The 27,496-nt window shown below is 40.1% G+C and overlaps 1 protein-coding gene across 1 annotated transcript; it reads right to left on the minus strand.

Moving 5' to 3' along the window:
- Positions 1–1,237: 1,237 nt before the first annotated feature.
- six6 (SIX homeobox 6) lies at positions 1,238–3,264 on the minus strand. The gene is made up of 2 exons (XM_022750856.1): positions 2,693–3,264; positions 1,238–1,474 (listed from the first exon to the last, which is right to left on the minus strand). Exons 1-2 carry the CDS (start codon positions 3,262–3,264, stop codon positions 1,309–1,311), a joined length of 738 nt encoding a protein of 245 aa, XP_022606577.1. The 3' UTR covers positions 1,238–1,308.
- Positions 3,265–27,496: the final 24,232 nt, after the last annotated feature.

Here is a 27,496-nt window from a genome sequence, read left to right on the forward strand (position 1 = left end):
TATAGTGTGAAATTACATTGAAGGAGTTAGACTGCTAAATCGAGCATAAAACATAAGCCTGTTTTCAATTTAAATGAAAAATAGTCTATCAAATAAACAGATAGCCCATAATTTGTAATTGTAAGATAATGCTATATTTGTGCATTAGCGCTACACAAATTCAACAAAACATGATACTGATTTAGCCATAATAAACCTGTCATGAGGGGGGCTGTAACCCTTTTTATTTATGTTCGTTGCAGAGATGCATTTGCACCGTGCTGCTGATTACTAGACCACAGCCTGGGTGTCTTGGGAAAATGGACACTTGCGCGACTTAAGATGCCTGTTTCTCTATCGTCTAAAGCTCATTTCCACAATCTGCTGTGTTTTGATCTGTATGAGTTCTCTCGCAGATCATCCGGGTTAGTGAGTCGGCCTCTCCGTGACCTCTCGCTGTCACCCTGCGTTACAGGACACCAAGCGTGTTGGCCAATTAGGCCTCGCTCTAAAACGTGTCAGGGAATATAGCGGTGTGATATCACGAAAAGTTTTCTCTTCATGAAAACAGCCAAGAGGATTTTATATAACAATATTAATATTTTCCAATTTTATTGATCACTTTGTGTCTTTTTTTCCACACGACAATGCAAAAAAAAATTAAAATTTATACTCTCTTCATCAACAATTATTTTATTAAGTTATCTTTACTTTTTTTTTCTTTTACGGAAACACATTTTCACTAAAGCGCGCATGCTCAACAGGTTCACCTGTGTACAAGGTAAGTATTAAAAACACCAAGCAAATGAATATGAAATTCGAAGAGACAGAGCAGATCGTTTTAAATAGGCAAATAAACATTATTTATAAAACTTTGAAAGTAAAGTAAAAATATCACAGTTCTTTTTCAACATGAAATACCCACAGAGAACAGCAGGTTATAGGCGCTCGGATGCATTCATCCCTTTTCCTTTTTTTTTTTTTTTTTTTTTTTTTTTTTAAATCTTTCTTCTTTTTTACGTTTCATCTCGGGGCGTTGGTTTATTAGTCCGTGAAATATGATTCGTCCGTATTAAGTTCAGTTATCCACACGTGGGTAAAACGCAAACAAAAGTATAGTAGGTCTAAAAGGATAAGGACGGGCAGTCAGATCACATCCCCTCATGTTTTGGCAGCCGTCAAATATCAGTCAATATCAGTTTGTATGTGTGTGTGTATGTGTGTATGTGTTTTTTTTTTTTTAACTCAACGCAGGCACTATGACTTGTTTTATTAGATTGTCTTTCACTCGTATCCCTCTTTAATTCATCAACACCCTCGATCTGCCCGTCAGATGTCACATTCACTGTCGCTGGAGGTGATGGAGATGGCCGAGGCGGCTGCTTTGCTGGAGAGACTGGCCTCCGGACTGGACGAGTTCCCCAAGCGGTCCACGGTGCCGTCCTCGTCCGCCAGGGATCGAACCGAGCCGCCGGACAGGACCTGCTGCTGGAGCCTGACAGACAGAGGGACAACATGGCGTGAAAACGGCTACAGTGCAGGGCGTTTAGTCTTTTCAGTGTTGCCAAAATGAGTGTTTCCCCCCCTGACAAATGTTTGAAAAAAAGGATGAGAAAATAATCTAGTTGCACAACAGTTTCTTCCTATGAGGTTCTTGAACTGATGGTCATTTTATTTTGTAGATGCATTTCCTGCTGTTTTTCTAAAAAAAAAAATATTGAATGTCTAAAAAATTTCCTGAAACAAAAGGAGTGAAAGAAATTGGACTGTTTCAAACCATGATATTGTTTTTTTTGTCATTTTCACTTTCACATTCACATTATAAAATCAAATTACCAAAAAGTGCCATTTTTGGTGGGGGTGTGCATTGTTGAAAATATCCTTAATAAAAACAAATAGCACTGTTATGTTATCAGTTATCAATTATCAATTTTAGATTTCCACAACAAGACCATAGATAGACCTGTAGATTTCAAATGGTCTCACTAATGAATGTATAGCTTACACCATTCATGTCGGTATCCACTGGAAAATTATAGGCTATTTTAACTACATTAATAATGACCACTACAGAAGTGTGACCTCGACCCACGCTGCAAACAGGCCTTTCAACAGAGTGACGACAATTGGACTTGGCAATTATCGCATTAGCGTTTAAAATAAAATAATGTGACAGAGCCACTTGCCTACCAGTGTGTAATAACAATCAAATAAGCATAAAGTAGCAAATTAATGTAGCTCAAATGCCCGCGTTAGCCTGAATGTTGCCTCCAGTATTGGTTTTAATCCTATTCACAACAATTACGAGTGAAACCATTTATCCAGAGCTTTGTTCTCCCAATAATCTATTTGCTCTCCCAATATTTTTTTTAATGTCACTCTTACTGGCTGCACATTTTCTGCATTTCAATCTCCTTAAAATATAATTTCATTATAGACACTGTGAGCAGCATTTATTACAAAAGATAAAGCCCTCTGATTTGGGGATTACAGGATGATTGTGTATTCGGAGAAATGACAGAATCGAATGGCTCCAAGCAGCGTGGGTTACGGCCTGTTTTTTTTATATTAAAATGAATGTATATATTAAAACACATGGTGCATAGATCGAGTCCGGATGCAGGGTGTTTTTCATCTCTACTGTGACCAAATTGTTTGCTTACTGCTGCAGGTATCATGATCAGAAACCATCCACGAGATGCATGCAGCTCACCTGTTCTTCGCAGCCGCCGCTCTGTCTCTTTGTCTGCGATTTTTGAACCAGTTTCCTACTTGTGTGGGTGTAAGTCCAGTAGCCTGTGCAAGCTCCCTCTTTTTACTGGGGTTCGGGTAGGGATCCTGCAAATACCATTCTCTTAACAAGTGCCGGGTTCTCTCCTTGAAGCAGTGGGTTTTCTGCTCTCCATCCCAGATGGTTCTGGGTAAGGGGAACTTCTTCCGCACCCTGTATTTGTCCACCGGCCCCAGCGGGCGTCCCCGCAGCTTCTCAGCCTCCTGGTAGTGCGCTTCGAGCCAGAGCGCCTGCAGCTTCGTGTGCGACTCTTTGGTGAACTTGTGGTTCTCCAGGATATGGTAAAGTTCACGGAAATTGCCGGTGTGGAAGGCGACGACGGCCCGGGCCCTCAACACCGACTCGTTCTTGTTGAGGACCTCGCAGGCCGCTGGCGCTACGGGAAGCGACCAGAGGAAGCGGCCGAGGCGCTCGACGTCCCCGCTCTCCTCCAGAGTCTCGCAGACCCCGGCGACCTGCTGGGGGCTGAAATTCAAGATGGGCAGCTGAAACATGGAGGCTTCTCCTGTGTTTCCCTCTCCCCCTCCTTTCTCCTCTCTCTCTCTCTCTCTCTCTCCTCCGCGTCGAGTCCTCCGCGTCTTCTTTCCGTGAGCCAAGGCAATCCAAGACACCCCAAAAAAAACAAGGCAATCCCAAAGTTACCGAACCAGTCGTCTGACCAGCCGTGAAAAACGCAAACACCAAGCGCCGCGGAGGAAGGAACGATGCTGCGTGGGGGCCGGCTACCGCATCCTCGCGCTTGGCAAACTTGGCAGGCAAAGGGCTGAAGGTGCAAGAAAATTAAAACCGGAGCAGCGATGTATTTTTCAAGGTAGGCTGGGATTGAAAGTAGCCTACGAAAGAATTAAAGCCGGAGCCGAGATGTATTTTTCAAGGGGGGAGAAAAAGACAGTCAAGCCCCCTCCGATGATTTCCTATTGGACTTGGCAGATTGGCTGCCCGGTTGCCATGGATGCACGTCAATCACTGTCAAGTTCGGCCAATCAGGCGGAAAGGAGATCTCAGCACCTCCCTTTTTAAAAATAATATAAACATTTTGACCTTTTTGCTTCGCAGTCTTCAAACGTTTAGCTGCCCCACCGTGCTTTCCAAACAACCGCTGCCTTTGTGCGGCGGGCGGTGTTAAAGAAAGACTCTTCAGTCTATATAGTGAAGTGCCAAAGCAGGCAAACACGCTCAGCTCAGTCTCCCTTTACAGCTCTTGAAACAGGCAAAATGACACATCCCCGCTGACTATCGGCTGCCCCCGTCCTGCCATGAGTTCACTAGATAACATTAGGCAGTGTTGTGTACATTTTAGACAATATTTACACTGTAGATATTTATACTGTGTTTAGCTTGCTCCACTCAGTTGTAACATTTATATTGACCTCACTTGTGATGCGCTATATTTTTTAATCCACAGTCTCATTAGGCCTATAGGTTAATAGGCCTACTAAAGCCCACATTGTGAGGGGGTTTTATAACCTACAATCTGAATGTATGCCTCCTTTTTTAAAATAAGATTATAGTTCATTTTTATATCCAGATATGTTCAATATCCTTTTATAGACTAAGTCATCAATGATAAATTGTTGGTTTTTTTTGTTTTTTCTTTTAATGGTCGATGTGGCTTTTATTTCATACACAGTTTCACAACCTTCAAGAGAGTTAGTCCCCACGTTGTTTTAAAGCTCACAAAATCTTCATTTATTAATCATAATAAATTACATTAGAGCCTAAGTTATCATGATGCATGCTCTTTTATGTGGGACAGGAATAAATGCTCTTTTTGAAAACACAGGCTAATTGACTGCTGTTATAGTGTGTGTGTGTGTGTGTGTGTGTGTGTGTGTGTGTGTGTGTGTGTGTGTGTGTGTGTGTGTGTGTGATGGTGTGCCCTGCAGACTTACAGTAGCTTATATTTACAATATGGTTGTATCAGTACCGACAGCATCAGCGCAGGGAGGCTGCTTCCAAGCTGTGATAGCTGTAAAACGTAGCAGGGGAGAAACGTTGTATTTGTGTGTATATAGGATTATCATGGTCCTGCCAGGCTACTCGGCTTTAGTATCAGGCACACTCCGTTTTGTGCACAGGCTGATTTAGTAAATAAGAGGGCGGATAGATAGCGCAGATGGTTTGAAGTGTCGGGTCAGATTATTTCATGGCTGGATACAGTAGTAAAGTTCATTCTGACGGAAAAGCCTGATATTATTTTCACAGATACACCCCCCTCACACACACACTCTCTCTCTCTCTCTCTCTCCCTCTCTCTCTCTGTCTATCGTGCATGCGCATGCACGCACGCCCCACACACTGGAGCTAAATCCCCTTCGGGCTCTTTTTGCATGAATTATAGACTCTTGATGCGGGGTTATGAAATGCCTTCTGCGCAGGAAGCTGCTCATTCTCTTGCTGGTTTTCTGGAGACTGCATCATCATTACAGATTTAAAAAAAATCTTAATAATAAAGGATGATGATGGTGCCTATGTGTTTGTAATAGATTGGCCTGCTTTGACAAAGAAATAGGTCGCATCATCTTTATCAAAGTGCCCATTTATAGCAGATAGAGTGGCCACTATGGAGGAGAAGCGATGAACAGACTATTCTGTCTATCGAGGTCGCAGTTCATTCACCCATGTTATTACAGCAACCGGTAAATATTGGTAAATAAAGAATAAGACTTCCTTCTGAAGCTGCCGCGGAAGTAAAATGCGAGGGAGACTGACAAGGTGCTGGCCTGAAATATTCAGCTGTCTGTAAATATTTCATCCCTGCAGGCTGCACGTCCCAACCTAAATTTACAAGCACTGCAATACCTTTTCTAGGAAGCGCGCATCAATAAAATATAGGCGAGTTTTGGATCTCTTAAACGGAGGGCTGGAAATAACAATTGCAGACTATGCTCTGTAAGCAACACGTCTACCTTATAGGTACTGTTTAAATATTCATAACGTAAAATAAAAGGTCTGGTCATGTTTTTTTTTCTTCTAGTGAATTTTTGCTTTAGTATTACTGCGCTAATAAACAGGTGGCTAGATTCTCCGCGTACTAAGATTGTAGGAAACCCCGCAAATAGGCCCCTATTTAAATCACCTCCGTCATGTAGTGTATGTTTTCACCTGTCTGTTTGTTTGTTGGTTGTTTTGTTTGTTTTTTTGTCAGCAGGATTACGCAAAAAGTAGACCCTCCGAACCGATTTGCACCAAACTTGTTGGAGGGACTGGACATGAGCCATTAAAGTTTGGTGCGAATCCGGTTAAAGGGGCGGATCCAGGATTCTTTTTTTTTTTTTTTTTTTTAAGAATCACTCTCTTAACATTGAGAGATAGAGCATTTTCCGACATTTTTGTCAATTGCTCATGAAATAATGTAGCTATAGATGTAGTTAAAAGAAAAAAAATCAAACATAGGCCTGTTTCTTCAGTTTGGTGCAGATCCTGATAATAATCCGGATCTGGTGGACGAAATGCTGAATCCGTACGTGAATTCACACATAATTGTATAGGCTACTCATTGTTAATAGAGAGTAACAGTGCACATGGAGCCACCATTTAGGAATGTTTACATCAGTATTTCATTCAACTTGCAGCTAATAAAAATTACACAATAACAGTAGCGACTGCCACATAGGAATGGTACAATTCACACAGCTGTATATGAATTGTACAATACTGACGTCTTCATTACACACGGCAGGTAATTAAACCATACAGCTGTCAGGATTGAAGACAATAAAAAAATAAAGCTATAGGCTACTTGGGAAGAAAAGACACATGTAGGACTGTTTGGCCTTGGCGGATGTAGGCGCTGTACCGAGTGCTGTTATTATAAATGCTCGCATTTCTCGTGGTCGCCTTCCTCATTTCATTTTTCCCTCCATATAAAATGATACATATTATATTGTCATCTTAAATAGACTCAGGCGAGGTGGTATAAGCTCTACTGTATCTGAATGAGTCCAGGCCTATGTCACTGTGTCAGGAGATAGTAGGCCTCCTGACACCAATATCTCCGCACATTCAGCACAGCAACACAGTGGTTCTCATTCAAACACATCTGTTTTTTCACTCTTTTGTCCATTTGTTTCATGGATCCCACTGCCATCCCTGCAGCCTGTCTTCTGTCAGACTAAACAGATTTTGATGGTGTTGTAGATTTCTATAGATGACCTGTGGGTGATTTTTAAATGGATGTTTTTATTATCATTATTACTATTATTATTATTTCAATAAAGATTCCCTTGTTTATTTTTGTGCACATAAAGTTATAACCGCACACTAAAATCAGCCTAGTCTGAACCTCAGGTGAACCAGATTCAAAACAAGAGCTGTAAGGTACAGGGTGTGAACAAAATAACAGGAACACCTGACAATATAATCCAACCCAGCATACCTCAAGCTGTGGCCTGAAAATAAATAGAAATGTATTTTAACACTGACAGAGCTGCAACAAAAACTAACTTTTGGAAAAATAACTGCTGCAGGGTTTTTGTGCTGCATTTCATTCATGTCTATGCTTTGAGGTTTTTCTTGTCAACCCTCTGTAGATATTAGACAGCAGCATTGTGTTTCTTAATTTAATAAAGGCAAAATATTAACTACAAAAAGTCTTTAAAGTGTTGAGAAAAACTAAAAGCTTCGACTCCGTAACCACCACAAAGTCCATTTGCTGTCAAGGATCATGTGAAATGTGGAGTCAAAAATATTATAGCTTTCAAATTAAAGTAAAATAACATAGAATCCCTGTTTAACTTTATGTACATGTAGGTTGTCAACAGTAAGTTTAATACTATAAACTGAAGGCTCTGTAGAACTTCATGGACACAACCAGCAGCTTATGAAGCCGATCTGTCAATGCATTAAACTGCCTGAGAAGATTATTTCCAAGGAAAGCTTGATACACATTAGTTCCTGAAGGTGGGAGGCAGCTCAGTGACAAACAGTAACACAGAGGGGATTACAAGTAAAAAAGAGGGATGATACAGAACAGAGGTGTGGTGCAGCCTGCTGCAGACCACAGACCTCAGTTTCCTCCCAATTTCCGGTAAGATGCGATACGTACATTTATTCTGTGTCATCATTAGCATGTAGCTGGGTCGTAGCTTGCCCTGGGCAGAGGGAGGGAAGGAGTGGGGAATAGTTACATGTGAACAGGCTGGAAATGACCCAGATTCCCTGGGATCACTGGAGCAGACGAGACACTACAAGAGCCTGTCACCAACAGCCATCCTGCCACTATCCCATACAGACCTACAGTACCTTTCTCTCTCCATCTGCCCTCCCCCACATCACTGCTGCTCTTCATATTCATAAGCCCACTGAAATATATGCAACCTTGCATAAAGGCAGGAGGCATACAGGGGTTTGCTCATACTAAATGTCACTGATAATGGCAATCTGAATCTTTACACATAATATCAGCTAAGTGTTAACATCCACACATACCTTCAGATCTGTCTGTGTAGGCACTGAGCCTGTTCAAAGCACTTAAACAGCATCAAGAGAAGGCAGTCAGGGATGTAAAACAGTGCCACACAGTGTAAATGTATGCTGTTAGTTGCCTGGGGCGGGCAGGCACTTCTGCTTGGCATCGATGGAGGATGCAAACATCACTGTGCGCGTTCACAGGCTGCCTGATTTGAGTGTTTTGTTGACTTCTCCCTGTGGGACAGACCGCTTTAACTTAGAGTTAGCTGTCCCAGCACAGGATTAACTTTCCAATTAAGATATCATGTCAGTAACACTACCCATAACCCCTGGATGACCCGGATGTATTTAAAGGCCAGGCTCGTGCAGCGAGACTGAACGAGAAGTCACTTCGCTCATATGTTGCCTCGTGGCTCCACAGTGACAGAAGGGTTAAGCCAAAGCTCTCTGAGAGTTGTGTTTTCAGACCCATTTGCCCTCAGGGCGGCACTAGCTCTCGACGCTGCATTTAATCTGTGGATTTGTGGTAACAGAGAAGACTTCTTATCCACTGACCCATTGGCCCCGACTGTACGTAATCCAGTGCCTTTCAGTCACACAGCCCTGCTGACACGGATAGCGGGGAGCCAATACACTGCAGCAGTCAGCGTGGGGGCACACACACACACACACACACACCACCACACACACACACACACACACACACACACACACACACACACACACACACACACACACACACGGCCAGCCCTGCCCTGACACACATACTCCTCCCCCCCAAGCTTTTGTTTCACAGGGCATATACTACACCGCACAGCCAGACCCCTGTTATCATAACCAGAGCACGTGATACTAGACATTATATCCACAAAGCCAATTCACACATGATGCACTGAATATGTAATTCCATAATGCACGTTACAAAACCGAGATTGACTGCGGCAGTGAATATTTACTCCAGAGTGTACATTCTCAACACTGCCATGAAAAGAGTGATTTTACTAACAGAGCTGTGCATTATGTGCACAGTGAGGCTGTACAAAAGCAGAAGTGCCGTTACACCTTTGGCAAAGACGTTTTCTGTTGTGTAAATCTGTGCAGTGCTCGTACATATTTCCATAGGCTTTATCAACCATCTAGGCCTGTAAATGTAACTTCACTGAATCTAGCTATTGTCATGCTGCATAAAGGTGGGATCCTATTTCCAAGGTTTCACGGAGTCATCCTCCCCCACTGGTCGCAAATGTAAGTGAGAGAACATGTTACAGAGTGCATGCAATTATTACATCCATTCCATTCTTGAATGCAGTCAATTTCTGGCCAGATAAAGGGCTAAATGAAACTAGGGTGAGTGCATGTTGCACACGGCCTGCTATATATTACCTGTTTTGTGAGTGTTTGTGTGAGAGGCAGAGGGAGCAGAAATTGCAAATGAACAAATGCATGCTTCACCTATAGCACTTGCACAACAAAGTGATTCTGTTAGAGCTAAAATGCCAGCCTTGTAATTATGAGCAGTAAATCCTCTGTTCGTATAGTTATGTACAGAATGCCTGAAATTGAAATTGAACACAGCAGTAAGTGATTTTCCACGTACAAAACATACATGAAATTGGCATCCAGTGGTGTGCTTTTCCTGTCAGTCACCTCCTTGTTTTCCGTCATAATGAACTACAACAGCTGAGGGCATTGGTGAAAGGAGGTAAACTGTCCAAAATCGATTCAAACTCAAACATTTTCTAATGTCCAACTCAATGGTCTGCTTGTCAAACCTGAGTACAGAGTGACCAGAAATTCAACAAATTCAAAACAAAAAAACAAAAAAAAATGAATTGACGCAGTAACAGACAAACTGTCAAAACAGGTGGGCTGACTGAATGCCTGGTCTTTGGACTGTCCTCTGCTGCCACCCACGCACTTTCTCTCTTTTTGTATTTTATTCAATAACAAACCGTTTACAGTACACCGGGCTTACAATAGAAAAGAATGAGTGTGCAGTTTTTACATAACATCTCAAAGTTTCTGGCACAGTTTGTATCGCCATTACTGCCAGCGTAAATGGATGGTTTCTAAAGAAGAGACCTCTATGTTGGTTCTGGAGGTATTCACTTTGTGTGTGACAAGAGCAAACCTCTATTTTCTGGTTTTCTGGTGTCTTGATTCTGTCTGGAGAGACTCCTCAATGTCTCCTCTCTCTCCTCCTCACTGGTAGGGACAGTGGTCACCCGTGGAGCATTTAGGCTACAGAAAAGCACCCTCTCTAGAAAAAGAAAAAAACTGAAAAAAAAAATTCTGTCCATGTCAGAGGATCTTGACGACACCCAAAGGTGACAGGAGTCAAAACTCATCACAGTCAGGAGGTCCTCTGGCGCCAGGGAGCTACATGATGCGTGAGTCAGGGCACAGGTCACAACGCCGCAGCCATGCCGCCTGGGCCTCACCTCCACTTCACATTGTCTAAGAGCCTCTGCTCCTCCTAGTTGGCCCCCCTCCCAACACACACACACACACACACACACACACACACACACACACACACACACACACACACACACACACACACACACACACACACAGATGACTGTCAATAAATGTCTCTTCTAGCAACAGACTTTGCTCTTTTGTCTGCACTATCGCAGCTTTTTCAACAGTGACCTTTACATAGCCTCTTTAGGATATGTGTGATTTAATATGTTGTATGTGAGTAGAAAAGAAGCTTGTATGAAAAATAAACAACTACAAATACTTCTTTCATATACATATATGGCATGCTGGATTCATTTCATGTATTAATTTTGCTGTACGAATTCCCCTAATAACTACCCATACATCTCCAGGCAATTTTACAGAGAGAGAAAAAATAAAAAGAGAAGCCTGGATTGTGTCCATTAGCTCCGGGGAATGATTCATACCATCCCCTCATAGCGCAGTGACTTCACCCTGAGCTCAGAATTACTTTATAGTAAATGGTACATTCATCACTGCATTACACTCTCCTATACTATAAGGATCAGAAAGACTCCTTCAAGTTGATTAGTTTCCATAAAATGGAATTGTTTCCTCAATCTAGGGTTTATATTAGTGTGGAGACTCACTCTGAGAGGAGCCTGCGCGTACAATGCAGCACAATTACACTCAGTGTCTATTGAAAATGGAAATGATTTCATTGGCTAAGGTTATTGTTTTTAAATCAAGGAGCGTATATGCATTTTTTATCCATTAAATCCAATTTAAAATAAAAGGTATAAAACCAATTATCTTTATATACAAAAAAAACATATTAAAGCATCTTATTTTAAATTACAGATGATGTTTGTGCTTGTGTTACATGGATTTTCCTCAGTGCTGTATCAGATCAAAACTTGAGCACAGATCAAAACTTGAGCGTGATAATGTGCCTTCTACTTGAAAATGGAGCACCAACTCAGATTTGAGAGTTGTTTCCACTACAAGGGGCAGAGGCCAGGGATATCCTGGATTTCTGGACTCTTAATGTCTGTCAGCTGTGCTTTATTGATGGCTTATGTCAAATGCCATTCTGACAGAGCTCATTAAGATGAAGAGAGTCGTCTAGGTAGAGACAGGAGAAGGCAGAGCTGGCAAGCTGCCTGATCACTGTGTGCATAAAGCTCACAACTGTACCTACAGGCTGATGCCTCTGACAGGAGATAGCTGACAGGGCTGTGTGTGTGTGTGTGTGTGTGTGTGTGTGTGTGTGTGTGTGTGTGTTTAAAATACACAGGCATGGGTGAGTGAGGGCGATGGAGTCCAGAGAGAAAAAGTATATGTGTATGTATTCATGTCATTGCTTGAGTTATCCAGTGTCACTGAGCAGGTCCCCGCTTGATGCCACGACTACAAACACAACTGACAGGCTGAGAGTCATCTCGCTTTTGCCACTCACACATACTCAGATATTTAACCGTGCGCAGCCCTCTCAGTGCACCGCGTGGCATCAGCAGTCTTGTGCTACAAGGACAAGGCCCTGTGGAGACTTCAGAGACCTTGAGAAGATGAGTCAAATGATTTCCTCACTGGTCCTTGCTATTTTATGCCACACAGTGAATGTAACATCCTACAATTTCTTTTAAAAAGACACAACTATACATTTTATTTGCAGCAGAATTGTCACTCTTGGTATGGTTCTTGCATAAGAAAAATACATTTTACACATCATCATTTGGCGATTACTCTCTAATAGCCAGCAGCCAGGGTCTAATACTACTTTCAACAGCTGAATCCATATCTGCTATGGCCAGCGGCGCTGCTGATGAGCTCAGACTGTTATGTGACATCTTAATATACTGATTAAAAATGCATGTTTGGAGGGTAAGCAGAGGGGTGCTCTGGGTGCTCCTGCCAGGGAAGATTAAATCATGCTACTTAACAGACATGCTGGGAATTCGGGTCAATGTAAATGAGCAAGATACAAGACACTGAAGTCAGCAGTGGATTTTTCAACAAGACAAAAATAATCATATCACAGAAAAGAAGAGGATATGATCAATAAAATACTGGCTGTGAGCCTGTGTAGAGGCCAGCTGTGGTGATGGTGATATGGTAGCACTAATTCAGATGCTGAAACCAGCCTGAGCAGAGTTTGGTTCAATTAACATTTCATTTTCAGTCAGATCAAGAAAAAAAATCCACCCTGAAAATAGCTGGAAAGGTTGGATGCATTCTTGAAAGGGAGATGAAAGTATCATAAAGCTTAAAGTACTAGTCATGTATTTGTTAAAGAATGTGATACAAGTTTGTTTGTGGTCTCATCGGTATCCAGTTTCATTAAAGTCCTGCCAAATATTTTGGCACACTGCAGCACATCAGCGCTGACAGCAGCAGCGAGGGAGGCTGAGCCAGTATAACCTGAGACAGTGTTAATGCCATCTTATCTTGGGAGTCGTATGGAGAGGGGCCAAATAGATGTGGCTGCTAATCCAATCAGCCAAAACACAACAAGTCCATGTAGACTTTAAGCTCAGCTGATCAATAACTGCTCATTTATTGCAAGACACACACTCACAACTGTTCATGCACAGGTCGACACATACAAATAGACCAAAGCCAAATACAAAACACGCCACACAATTAAAAACAGCATTATGGCCATTCATTTAAAAGACACACACACACACACACACACACACACACACACACACACACACACACACACACACACACACACACACACACACCATTTCCCCTCATAATGAATTAAAAAAATCTCTGTGACAGTAGAAGCTACAGTAACTGTTGACAGAGTCAAATGAAATGTGCTAGTTCCTGTAAATTCATGATTAAAAATAAATGAAAAAGTCAAGAATCAAATAAAATAGTAATAATATTAAAAAAAATTATAATATAAAATCATGTTGTTTGTTTATTTATTTATTCATGGATAAGTCAGATGTCTATAAAGTATAATTGAGTAAATAATTTATTAATTTTACATAATGCTTGTAATTCTGACTAATTTTAATGTTGGTTTAATTACATATCCATATTAAACAGACAATAATAAACAAAACACTGGTTCATAAACATTTGACTGAATCGTTCGAATGGCTGTGGCTGCAATTACTTAACATTAATTGTTTAGTTTTTTTTTCTTTTAAGGGAATATGACATGTCTAATTGACAATTAAACTGCGTCATGAGGTAATGAAACCAGCAGCATCGTCTCAACAGGTTGATTTAAAAAATGAGCCAAAACAGAGAAGGTCACTAAAAATCTTTAAAAGTCCAAATAAATTACCATATTATATCAAAAGCAGCATATATGAGCTTCTCTGGAAAAAACAAGCTGCACTCTTTCCTAGGGTTATTTTACTATCAAATGTAAATGCCTATATCTTGTTCTAGACAGTTTCTCTACCTTCCACATATAAAGCATGTCTATTGCATACAGTATCTGTCTTCTTTTTGTGCATTGGTGGGTTCGTGACAGTTTTTAGCATCACCATTTACAATCTTCCAAATGCTTTTAGAAACACTGACTGTCATGGCCTTGTGCTGAATAATACAGCTTTATAGAGAGCAGGGGAATTTTCCTCAGGGCACAGGTGTGCCCTGATAGTCTCATAAGCCCCCGGCACCACAAAGAAAGAAAGATGCTTTCTTGGTGAAAAGGAATAGGGAGGCACGAGGTGGAGAAACAGATCAACAATGGCTTTTTTCGTTAGGGTGTATTTGGTTTTGACCTTCAGCCAGAGCTTCAAATAAATGCGAAACTGAGGGGAAATGTGTGATGTTCAAAGATGACCGGGAAAAAAAAAATCTAATTCTTAAAGTGTAATACATTTTCAGACAAATGCGGAGACAAAGTGTGCAGGCAATGCCTCTCCACAATCGGCAGCACCAGCAGCTGCAGTGAATTTCTTTTTATGTATTCATACTCTCGAAGACAGACGTGCTGCCCACACATATCTATAAATGACAATAAAAATCGATAAGCCTCATGTCAATTGACTGTGACTCAATACTGGCACATTTGTCATGTAAACCTGAATGTAAAGTCTATACTGTTGTGCAAATAATCTTTTGGAATATATTATTACAATCAAATCATAATTGAATCAATTAGCTAGAGACAATCTTCTATCTAGTTAGACAGTATACATAAATATTTGTGGAAATTTGAGCCAAAAAAATAGAGGTAAAACAAATGATCTTGGACTTTAAACTCTTGTCAGGGTCGTGCTTGACATGCACGGATGGGGCTGACAAGGTAAGTGGTCAGACTGCTAAGTCAGGCAGTCAGGAGATAGACAAGACACTTAGTGAACGAGGAAAGGAGATGTAGGAAGTGTTTGCTCAGGAAAATTCAATGAGTCTGTCAGAAAAATCTGAATAACCCCCACACCGGCTCTAATTATTAAATATTACACACTGGTATAAGGAGGCAGAAGACCGTTTCAAAATATACACAGCTCATTGAGTTATCATTGTACATATCTCAGATTATATTTCAGAAAATCAGTATTTCAAATGGCAAATCTGCTAAGCAGTGATGCCTGCAGGGAGGTGGGCTCAGAGAAATTCTGTCTGTCCTCCCCGAGAGATTACTTTTTTTTTCTTTTTTTTTTTGCTGATAGCGCAAAGTGTCTCCATGAGGCTAATGTTTTATGTCAGATTCTATACTAACTAGAGCATTAGAAAGAAGGAATCCACCTTTACTTTCCCCATAAAAGCATTTTCTTTTCCCACAACACTCAGCACCAGTAAGGTTTTTAAGTATCGACACAGTTGAAAAGCTGATGACTAGGTTCTAAGTAGGTGCTAGAGGTATACTGTAGAATCCTCCATGATTCACCCTGTTTTTATCTGTTTTCTCTTCATTTTATTATCCACACTTCAGCTACAAGGAGAGCTAGACAAGTGAATTGATGGGAGGGTGGAGCAGGGAAGGGAGGGGAGGTGAAGGGGAGTGATAAGGAAGAAAACAAAACAAAAAGGAAAACAGACAAGGAGTGCCAAGCTCTGAAAACTGGCATGCTGCAGTTGTATGTCAGTCACCTAGCAACAAGTCCTCCCCATCACTTACCCCCCGCTTCCCCGTCTCCCGCTGCGCTCTCTAATTCAACAAATCTGCTCAGAATGTATGGCTGCTCTTCTAACAAAACGCATTCTGCGCTGGGGGCTAAGGATGTGGGCCTCCGCTGAACACGCCACTCAGCTGCCCATTGACCACCGGGGCCTTTCTCTGCACACACTAAGGAGCGAGGGACAAAAACCCTGAAAGCAGGGGCAGCTCCACAGAGAAAACATTTGCTTGTAATTGTGTTTGACTGCATAATGAAAATGATGTTCTTTTTTAATTTGGGCTTGTTAAGGCCACACTATTTTCCTCTGGTCACCTGATTATTGTAAAGAAGCAACCCCTCACTTGCCCTATGGGGCATGGAGGGGGGAAATATTGAAAATGGTCCAAAGACCTCCCCACTCTTTACTTTAACCCCTCTTGTGTTTCAAGTGTTCACTGGCAAAAACATAAATATGTAGACCCTGTTCATTACAGGATGGGAGAGTATGCTAGAATGAGTTTTTTCTTTTTTCTTTTTTTTTTTTACTCGAGAAAGGATAATGACAGTAAGCACACACAGATGCACACACATACACAAATGGGAGCGCTGCCATGCTTGCCCTGAGTTGCGAAGCATTGAGAAGGTTAGCATTCCTGGTGCTACTTCAGTGAAACAGACCATTAGCGGGAGCATCGGGCTAGCACCCAAAAGAGTGCTTCAATGGACACATTCACATCCAGTGATTATTTGCACTTTTTAGCCCCCAATTTCCTGTTTTATTAATGTGTGTTCTCCACATTCATCTGGCTTTCCCCTTTTTCTCCTCACTGCTCTCCCGTGGTAAAGGTGAGGAGTATTCGGGTGGGTGTCTACGCTTGGAAAACAGAAAATTTAAACAACTCCAAGCTGAAGACCAATTAGTTTAATTATTGTTTGAGAGTGTTGCACTATGCCACATTCTGTTTCTTGTAAAAACTGTGCCTACCAGAACTTCTTTCTTGGATAGTTTTAATGTCACATTTATTTGATGATTTCTGTCATATTACATGCCGTCAGAAGCTGATGTGTCTTTGAATCCCTCAAGGTTTACCGTCACCCTGCCTATGGACATCCATCCAGTGATTTAATTGGTTTACATGGAGGTCCCATTCTCAAAGTCATACCCCTGAAACCCCTTGATAAAGCATCAGGCTGCTGTGAGGTGAGAAGAAACAGGGCTGCTCTCCGCTCACTGATCACAGACCAGGAGATCTGGATGCAAGGTCGGCTCATTTCCCAACAAACCAAAACATCCTTTAGTGCAGGCCAAACATCAAAGTCATTTATGATCCTGGCTTTCACCCACTGCATTTAAATAAATGAGGGTACACTAAACATGCAGCCCCAAAAATGACTATGAAGTTCAATCAACACCTCTCTAAAACTGTTTCACCAAAAACTTAATAGGCTATAATAACCATCATCTGCATGAATTTTAGCTAGGAGTACCTAGTAAACACTTAAAGGTAAAATCAGCAAATGGGAATGTCTCTTTTGGCTATTCCAGCCTGACAAATCAAAGTACTTCATGTAAATCCACTATTACCATAAAGCAGCCCTGCTCATTGATTTGCAGCATTACTCACAGTAGCTTTATGCAACCAGAAATATTGAAAGGGATTATTAAATTGGTACAAAATATAACAAAATCTCCATTATCTCACAGTATATATATTGTCATATCACTACAGCTGATATGACTAGTCAATAAATCCATTTGTCAACAGAAATTTAATCTGCAATAAATTTTTGTCATTTTAATCACAAACGCTGAACATTCTCTTGCTCCTGTTTGTCTAATGGGAGGTTTTGCTACTTTTCACTGTTTTACATCATTGTAGTTGAATAACTTTGGGTTACTGCTGGCCAGACAAAACAAGCAATCAGAAGAAGTTACCTTGAGCTGTGAGAAGTCACAATGGGCATCTTTCACTATTGTCTGACTTTTTATAGACTAAATAATTAAACAGTCAATCAAGGAAATAATTAGTAGATGAACTGATAATGAATATAAATGTTAGTTGTAGCCCTACATATCACCCAACCCTAATTTGGACCAAATGAACAAGAGGATTTCACACCCCATGATGAGATAAATTTCTTCCTCAAGGTGTAAGCACTGTGAGATTAAAAGCAAATCTCCTGTCATCCCAACTTGGTCTGCGTTGTTGAGACTGAGCAGGTGTAAAGAGAAAGGCTTGAATAGTCCGAGGGGTCAAATGGGACTGACTTAAGTCGAAAGATCCTGTCAGACTGGAGTGGCTAGAGGGCCTGCGGTAACACCCCCCCTCCCACTTTAGATTAACAAGTTTCAGCACCACATTGACGAGGCCCTGTTTCATTTGTGTTTTTTTTTTTTAAGTGTCAACAAGTGAGCGTGTCTGTCTCTGTGGGTATTTTCAGGACTTTCACCATAAGGACCCCAACTCTGACACCAATTAAAGAGATTATGTCTTAAGATGAGAGGAAAACTATAGCCGCTGTGTTACCGCAATGATTGCTTTTGACAAGGTTACAGGGTACCGTGCAACAGTGCACGACCTCAACTGGCAGCTGCTGATTTTAGTGGGATGAATGCAAACAAAAAAGAAAATAATCCCTTTACAAACACTCAGGCACAAAACAAAAAACAGTAGGTTTCCTGCTTAAAGATAACTAACAAAATACATGTGATTATCTGATGTGGCAAATAGAGTAGCAGGCTAGGAGGGGTAATGTAACAACTTATAATGAACTTTACTGAGCTTTGTCCACATTTTAGACATGACTGCTGCTCACCTCCCCTCCTCTAAACAACCTCCATTAAGCCAACATTAGAAGAGTAAAACTGCCACATAATTTAGATGATACGTGACATGTTGGGCTATTTATTGTTATTTCTGCTTTTTATGAGGGAAAGACACTAAATAGGCAAGTATAATGACAATGAACATGTTATTTTATCTTTTAAAGCAAATGCCTTTTAGGTAGTTTGCTTTTGCTGAGTAATTAAATGGATTCCTGTCCTTGGAGAAAGAGTGCAAAATTGAGAGCTAAAATGGCTGTATATTTTTCTGATGATATAATTTACACAAAAGGCTTCATGACACCCTTTAAATACAGCAGACAAACTGAAAGGACGTGAGCAACTATCTAAACTCACATCAGTCTAGTTGTAGTGCTTAATCAGACTAGTAAATTTAGGTTAGTCTGTCTTCTGCAATTAACAGGATACATGAAGACTTTTTATTTACATATTCATTTCCATGACCTTATTGAACCCTATTTATTATTAAGCATAATTCAGAGTAATAAAAGCCTACTGTATATTTATGAAGAAACACACATGGGCCTACATTCATTTTAAAATTAAATCAAATGAAATATAGAGCAAAGCTTTAGGATATGATTTTTTTAAAAGGCCAAATTGATTAAAAAACATTGGAGTGATCAGAATGCATTTTTGTCAGGCTTTAGAGGGGCCTCCTTTTCTTTAAAGAGTCAATTAAGCATATTAGCCTCTTGGTTTTATACTTACTCTCTTATTTTCTTCTCAAATAAGCAACCGAGAAAATAAATAAATAAATAAAAAGTTATGCAATAGAAAAACAAAAACCTCATGTCATTAAAACAGAATCATCAGTTTGGTTAACTTAAGCACCTAAAGCAGGCCTCAGAGCTAGAGTTACAGCATCAGCAATAAATTAGCCTCAAGGAGCTTGATGCTAGGCTACTTGCTAAGCCTGTAGCTGTAAGTTTTTGATAGTTTCTGATATCCTACCTTGATGTGGAGGGCAGGTTCTTCCTGACTCAGTTTTGTGCCACAGGAGGAAACTCAGTGGCCTCCTCCTCCTCCTCCGTCGTCTTTTTTTTTTTTTGCGTGTTTTCACGTTAATTGGCAGCAGTTGAACTGTGAGCCGTAAATCAACAAGCGCGGAGTGTATTAATGAGTCGGACCACCCAGGAAAACTATTTTCTCTGCACTTTCTTAGCGGTCAATGTGGGGATACTCGAGTTTGCCATGCTCTGAAAACCATGAATGAACATTCACAAGAGCAGTGCTCCCCTGCTGCCACATTTCCAGCAGGCTAATGGCTGCTACAAGTACTGATTAAAGTATTTCAAGAAAGGTGAAGTATTCCGGACAAAAACAGATCATTTTGCTGGACGAAGTTAGTGTCCTTGCATGTGTTTTTTTTTTTTTTTTTTAAATGCTGAAATTGAAAAAGTTCAAATTTAACGTTGAGTTCACAGGAAAATATAGCAAATCAAAAATACAGCCACCTAAATGAACAAATGATTGTCTACCACCAATGGTTTTGGCATAAATGAAATCCTATTTATTAAAGTGAGGACAAAATAACTTTGTGATATTATATAGATAAAGATATAAAGTTGATAACATTTTGCTAATTATTTGGCCTTTTTTCTAATATAAAGCAAGATTTATGACATCTTAAAGGTCAAGCTATTCAACAGGATTCATGATAAACCCAATGAAAAAGACAGAAATCTTCCTTCTACATATCCTTTAAAAACCTACAAAAAAAATCTTGCTATAAATAAATATTTTTTTCTACAAGAGCGGATCCTCAGCACTGAAAGTAGTGCTTAATTGTCTTCCATTATGAAACCTCACAAAGCTAGACCACTGGCTACTAAAATACCAAGGTTAATCTTGATTAAATGTCTTTCTAGGGTACAAAAAGCATATTTTACATAAAACATCCTTCAAGGGGATTGAAGCCTGATGTTGGAAAAAAATATATAAAATATTGCTGATGGCAAGGCCAAGCATCCCACCATTACAAATCAACATACCATTAATATGGCTTCATCTGCCTTCTCCATTATCTTCCTCCCCAATTCAAGTCACACCTTGGCAAACCAAAGCTACAACTTTAATCTTTTCTCAAAGTATGTATTAAGATTTCACATGAATGGTTTTCAGTGCATGTGTGGTACTTTTAACATTTTCTGCTTTTGTAGCCACCATTCATTGTAAAAGACAAGTTTTGTTGCCTTTAAGAGGCAGCCTATAATAGGCTGAGCGCTGTTTTAAACAAATCACAACTAACATTACTCTCCATTTGTAGGTTTCTTACTACATGAAAACAGACTGTGAAGGTAAAGCTTAAATATGAGGGTTAATTCAAACTGATACCACTCTTACAACTGACTTTAACTTTTAATGACCATTGTCAAATCTCATGAGTTATTAAATTGCAAAGAAGTGCAATTAATTCAGCTTTATAAATGCTTCCGCACAGCCAGCTGTATCAAGGCTTCCCTCTCTTCTTTCCTCTGCTGAGTGGGAAAATCCTTCTGCAAGCTGAATGCCCCTTGCCAGCGACTTTTGTTCTCTCACACTTACCCCACACACTCCAAAAGTAACATCCCTCTGCAGAGAAAAAAATATTTCTTCCCACACCTGTTGATGAATTGTGTTTGTGTATAAGGCTCAGACAGGGCAATAACATGTCTTTATACAACTGAGGCATGGACCCAAAATAATAGTTTCCTCACATGAATAGTGGTGAATGAGGAAACCCTTTCATAAAAAACAGCAGAGAGGCTTGTGGCCAAATTAGAGTAATCGTCATTGACAAAAATAATTCCCAGTTTGGACAGGAAAGTCATAAGATGCCTTAATGACTGCTGCTGCAGAGGGAAAAAGGGCTATTTGTGCTGTGTGGCTAGTGGCTGATTTTCTTGCCAACACAGGCTGCCCACCCCATGAACCCATACAGTTTTATTGTACCAAGAATATAGAGGAACAAGATAGGAAGTCACACTCTGTCAATACCATTTTATAACCATATCCAAACTCTCAAATTGACATTTGAGCAAAATTGAAAACTGAAGAATATATGTGAGAATATCATTATTTCTCTGCACTATTGCACCTTTTACTGTGCACTTTTTGTTTGTTCTGTGTTGTAAAAAAATCCAGAAAATTGAATATCTGTGATTTATTTTTTTTATTAAATCAATTTTTAAAAGGTGTTTCCACTGCTAATTTCAACTTTCCCAGACTCTGGGACAAGATTTTAAAACTGTAATTAGGTTTGGATCAATCATTCAATATCATATTTCATTTGTAAAGAAGTGCATCTACTACATGTGGCTTGTGAAGAAGTGTTGGATTCAGACACTATATTATGGAAAGAGTTAAAATAAAAACACCTTTATAAATTAGAATTTAAAATCAACTTTCAGTAACATCTCATCTTATTTATCCACTAATTCTATAGAGAAACATGTCAGAAAGGACTGAAAATATAACATTTTTCCCAGCAGTGTATATAGCAACACAAAAGGGGATGAATGTCATGCACTAAAGAACCATACATCCTACACTGGCATTGTGTTAAGTGAGTAAATGCAGATTTTTCATTATATGTTTAAAAAAAAGGATCATGTGGATTCAACCAGAGTATTTTTTTTCAAAAACCAAAAGTAAACAATCACAACCACCCCCCCACCCCCCCCAAAAAAAGTCAAAACTTGACTTAATATGTGCAGTGACAATCTAGACATATGGTATTTGTAGTATTGTAATAGGGAATGCCACAAAAAATAGTGTTTACATAGGATATGGTAAGCAATGTATAAGCCAGAGTTAATGGCTGTGAGAAGAACACAGTTTATATGGAATATGGTGGTAAAAATTCAGGGTGTGTGAGCATATAGATTTACAATTCAGTTCATTGATATGCAGCAGAAATTCTTTAAGGCTGACATTTAGAGCTGAATGTTAGTCACTCACTATTCTTTTACACAATGGAGGCATAAATGTACATTCATTCAGAAAACAGGCCTCATAGTCAGGCTGCTCAGTCCCTGACCTTTTCTATTCTTGTAGTTTGCTTAGTGTAAGCAAAGCAAATTGCAATGTGTTATATGAGAATGAGTGTATTTATGTGAAGTAGGAAGAAAAACATAGTGGGAGATTATGACAGAGACAAAAAGATTGAAGCCACTTAACCTCTTTGATGTCACTTAAAGGAAGCAATGTCACCATGTCTTAATTCGTTGCTGACCTACAACACAGCTAGGGATGCTTAAGATAGTTTTCATGTAATACAACATACAATAGGTTGACAGCTGCATTCAAGGTTTTATTCATGGAACAAATTTCACACACAACAATGTTTTGTCATTCAGATATTGTAGATGTTCCTATCAATCACTTGGGGCACAGACATAGCATGGAGTTAAACAGTACAGTACAGTGATAACTCTTGGATGTGTAAGTGCTGATCCAAAGGCAGTGTTGGTTAAATATTCTGTGGTTATAACAGCAGGAATAAAAATACCTGCTCACTGTTCACCTAAGAGATGCAGCCTAAGAACCAGCAACTTAGCTCAGCACCATTGTTTACCACAGACATTTCAGTTACGAGTCATGTGGTGAGGTTAGTAATTTGACAAAAGCACAACAGAGTTGTGTGATGGACCAAGGAAAACTAAGGAACTCAACCCCCTTGATTCCTCTTGAGTCAGACATATTGGTACCATGAATGGAGGGCTTTGAAAAAAGGAAGCTCAAAGCCTCAATTAATGTCCCTTGACATTTAACGTGATGAAAAATAGTCTTACAATTACCATATCCTGATTTTCAAAAGTCCTATATGTGGAGAGTGAATACAGTCAGAAGAAAATTTGTGATTTTTGAACAGTGGCAAACACAACTGCAGCAGTTAATGCTGCAGCTATATTACATTCATTCGAAAAACTGAGGCCTCATAGTCTGGCTGCTTAGTACCTGACCTTTCCAATTCTCGTAATTTGCTTAGCAGAGATTTATGCTTCTAGTGTATGTAAAGGAATGGAAATTTACACATACTAAAAAAAGCAGTATCTCGGAATCTTGACTAAATATTTGCAAGAAGAAGCTCTCTGATCTGATCAGAAATAGAGGAAACTTGTGAGGAAGTGCAAAAAAAAAAGACTAAAATAAAACAAAGTTTTTAGCAGTAAAATCTAAAACAAGTGGAAATACTGCAAGAGCCCAACTGGAGTGATACCTCTGAGAAAGTGATGTGTTTTTGGAGCCATGGTAACTTCCAAACATCACATGAATAACCACCTGTGCATTTCCATGCTGAAATTATTTGGGGATAAAAATTAAGATGTAAACTGCTGCCTTGAAACTAGCTCCATGATTTAATAAATAATAGCAAAGTAAAGCAACATATAGGGGAATAAATGTGGAATAAAAGCAAATGCAGTGCAAGTCCTCTCATGGGTCAAATTTTTCTCTGCAGGTGTTATAGCACTAATTCTAGCTGGCCATGATGATGCTGTCTTCTATAATTTCCTTTTAGCTGTGGTGAATTTCACAGGTTCATACTGCTCATCTGCCTCTAGGCCTCTGCACTGCTCTCTCTTATCTCTGCACCACGCCTAACAACGCCAAATCTCAAACCAGTGGGTAGTGGGATAACCAAAATGAAGGTGAAATCTTACTTTAATTCATTAATAATGTATTTAATCAATCGGCCAATAAGTTAATGGAAACAATTTGAAATGGAGACTCAAAATAAATGAATGTTTCTTCTGGATAAGTTCAAATGGGTAAAATGTATGGTGATCTAATGTTGAATGGCTAGTTGGACAGATGTGCGACTTGAAGAAAATAACATTCAATAAATGAAGAGGGGGGGGCAGATAATTATGATGATGGACAAATATGTGAGAAATGCTTGCTTGACATCCTCTGATTAGTTCTTGTTTTAGCTGAAACCACGGAAGAAGAGGATATCTGGATCCTGGGGAGGAGAAGAGCAGGGTGCAGATGAAGTGATGTTTATAGATGCAAATGGAGTGAACTGAAGGCATGCAGGAGGACTGACTATGTCACCCATGGGCGGCATGCTACCAGATTTCAGAGAGCATGCAGTGGAGATGAAAAAGACAGATCGGTAGAAAAAAACAAAAAAACAAACACCTTGTGATGTTATGATTTTTTTAAAAAGCCATTAATGGTTGAGGGCCCAATGAGACAGCATGATGACGAGACACCCACAAACAGTCATGAACATTTCCATCTCACCACAGCCCAATCACAGACAAGATAGCATGCTGGAACCGAGAAAAGGCTACGCAGGCACAAAAGAAAACAATTTGCCATCAGTCACATTTTCACAGTAAACGACAATAGTTGGTTTTAGACGAACAGCGTAATGAAGAAAATTACTAGTATAAATTGACAGGAGACAGCCACAAAGGTACTGAACAAATACCGTATGCCTTTAGCAGTGCCTAACCATCCAGAAAAACATCTAAGAGAACTAATCCATAAATGGGTGTTTAACCTGTTTTACAGACAAAATTGAATTCCATTCCGTTCTTATGTTTCTACATGCTACTGGTGAATTCTGACGTGTTTTGCTGGTGCCTTGATAGTCACTTCTGAGACTGTACTTTTGGCTTGTTAAGCAAATACAACATTAAGTGTTTTTCAGTCAATGAATTGGCATCCACTTGTGAACACTTCTCCTTTTTCCTAATGCAGTATTTTAAAGATTCCCTCTCTTTGCCACACTGGTGTTTGCAACTGATGGTCCAGCAATATAGGCACAAACCACAATTATGTAGAGATTGCAAGAGATATTAATACCAACTGACATGATTCTGTCAAATTTAAAGGGCTGCTACAGTGATTTAGTATTGCACTTCCATAAAGTTGGAGGACCACACATTAAAAAAAGAATGATCAAAACTGAGGCAGAAGAGGCCAAGTTATCCTGACTTTTAGCCTGTAGTATAGTTCAAATCCTAAAAATGCTGGACCCATTTCCCATAACGCAACTCACAAGTATCTTTGTTTTCAGACTACCAAGGCCTGCTAATTGGCAGTATTTTTCAAACTTCACACATGCACTTTGTAATGTCTTGTAAAACACTTGTAGTCTTCAAGCTCAAGCTGGGATCAGCATCAGGGTTATTATTTCAGACTTTAGAAAGCTCCTTCCCTGAGAAGTACTCCTCACAAAAATTAAGGCTAATTCACGGTTTCAAGGTCCACTGTGGTCTGCATGACATAAAATTTCAACATCTGCTCAATCCAAAATTTGAGACTGCATGGACTGTCTGCACAACTAGAGCACAGTCATACAAGTAAACTGGACACTCTTTTTTGTTTTAATATTTTTAATTTTGATGTTCAGCCCAAAATGAGCTCTTCTTAATGCTGTCAGGAGGTCCACATCACGTTTACTGGCATGTGTGGAACATGTCTGTGTAAGCATACCCCTGACTGTAGCATGTATAAGAAGTGTGTGTGCATCTGGGGTCTGCAAGCAAGTCTACAGCCGTCAACGTCTGTTCTGGAGTATGATCAGGGCTTAAAAGGTTCCCCCGAGGAGTTTTATTTTAAACAAATAAACAGAAACGAAAAAACCCTGTCTACATCCAGTGTTTCTCATCAAATCAATTTGTATGTATCCTTGAGATCTAAAAATGTGTTTATTGCATTTCATTACTCAAAAAACTAGTACATTTTCATATTTTAACACATATTGTTTAGATTCATGTTTACTTGCTAGCAGTCCTCTTCTTCACTACCTTTGTTGGTGCATGACTAAATTTAATGGGATGGTACCACCACCAATTGAACGCTGGTGGCTGCGCATGTTCATCCTTGTGCAAGTGCATGATATAGACAAAACAGGGTCCCAGACATAAAGACATTGCTCAGTAATGTTAGTAATTAAAGTCTCCACTGTGCACCTTTAAGTGGCTTTTATGTAAAATCAGTAAAGTGACCCTTTAATAGAGGTCTGTCCGGCAATTACATTTATGTAAACAAACATATAAAGAGACCATTGGTTCATCACTTCAAAAAAAATATACATATCAAGTTTAATCAAGAATTAAAATCAGAAAAAAAAAAACATTAAGAGAATCAGCCAACTTGGCATCTACTGCAAGACTATGACACTGTACTGAAAGAGGTTTCAGTTATTTTATCCATCCCCTGTAGCTGTGACACACAACTAGTCAGCCACTTGCCAGACAAGAGTTATTCTGAGACAGGGTTTTTTCCCCTTCCACACAATGAAATATGGATAAGAGTGGCGGGGATAGTGGGCAGCTGTCAACGAATTCCACAGCTTCCCGCCACCACTGATCAATCAGTCCCGTATCTGAACCACAACAGTGCTGACCCGCTGGCTAGAGCTGACATTAATCCTAAACCTTCCAGTCAGTGTGGAGGAATGACAGGACACAACGTGGTGGTGGAAGCGAATGCTGATACAGGCTCTAACAAGGAAAGGTGCTGATGCTAATGAGTGTATCTGTGGCTCTTTAACGAGCCTGCATCGTTTTATGCCCTAATTTACAGTGAGCTGTGTCTCAGGGGTGCAGGATAATGAGCTGGCCCGGGATTCCCAGGGCAGCAGCTTGTGTAACCCACCTCATGCAGGGGACACTCACTCCCACCGAGTGTAAGTGAGAGACAGACAGTAGCAGAGGGAGCAGGAAGGACATACTCAATGTCTGCAGGAGAGAGGAGGGGGGCGTGAGGGAGGAGGGTGGGGAGGTGGGCACATGTCATTCCTGCTTGATATACTTGTTTGTTACACACCAATCATTGAATCGCTGCAACCAAGTGAGATAAGCTTGTGTTCTCTGTGACAAACTGACCTTGGGCAACAAGAACAGTCACAGAAAGAGGAAATGGAGAAGGAAAGCATGGCGGGTAGAGGAGAAGAACAAGCTTTAGAGAACAGAGACTAAGTGTTGTTGGATTTGATCCTGATCA

The sequence above is a fragment of the Seriola dumerili genome, unplaced genomic scaffold (assembly GCF_002260705.1).
Source record: "Seriola dumerili isolate Sdu_G_001 unplaced genomic scaffold, Sdu_1.0 BDQW01000149.1, whole genome shotgun sequence".
Classification (NCBI taxonomy): domain Eukaryota; kingdom Metazoa; phylum Chordata; class Actinopteri; order Carangiformes; family Carangidae; genus Seriola; species Seriola dumerili.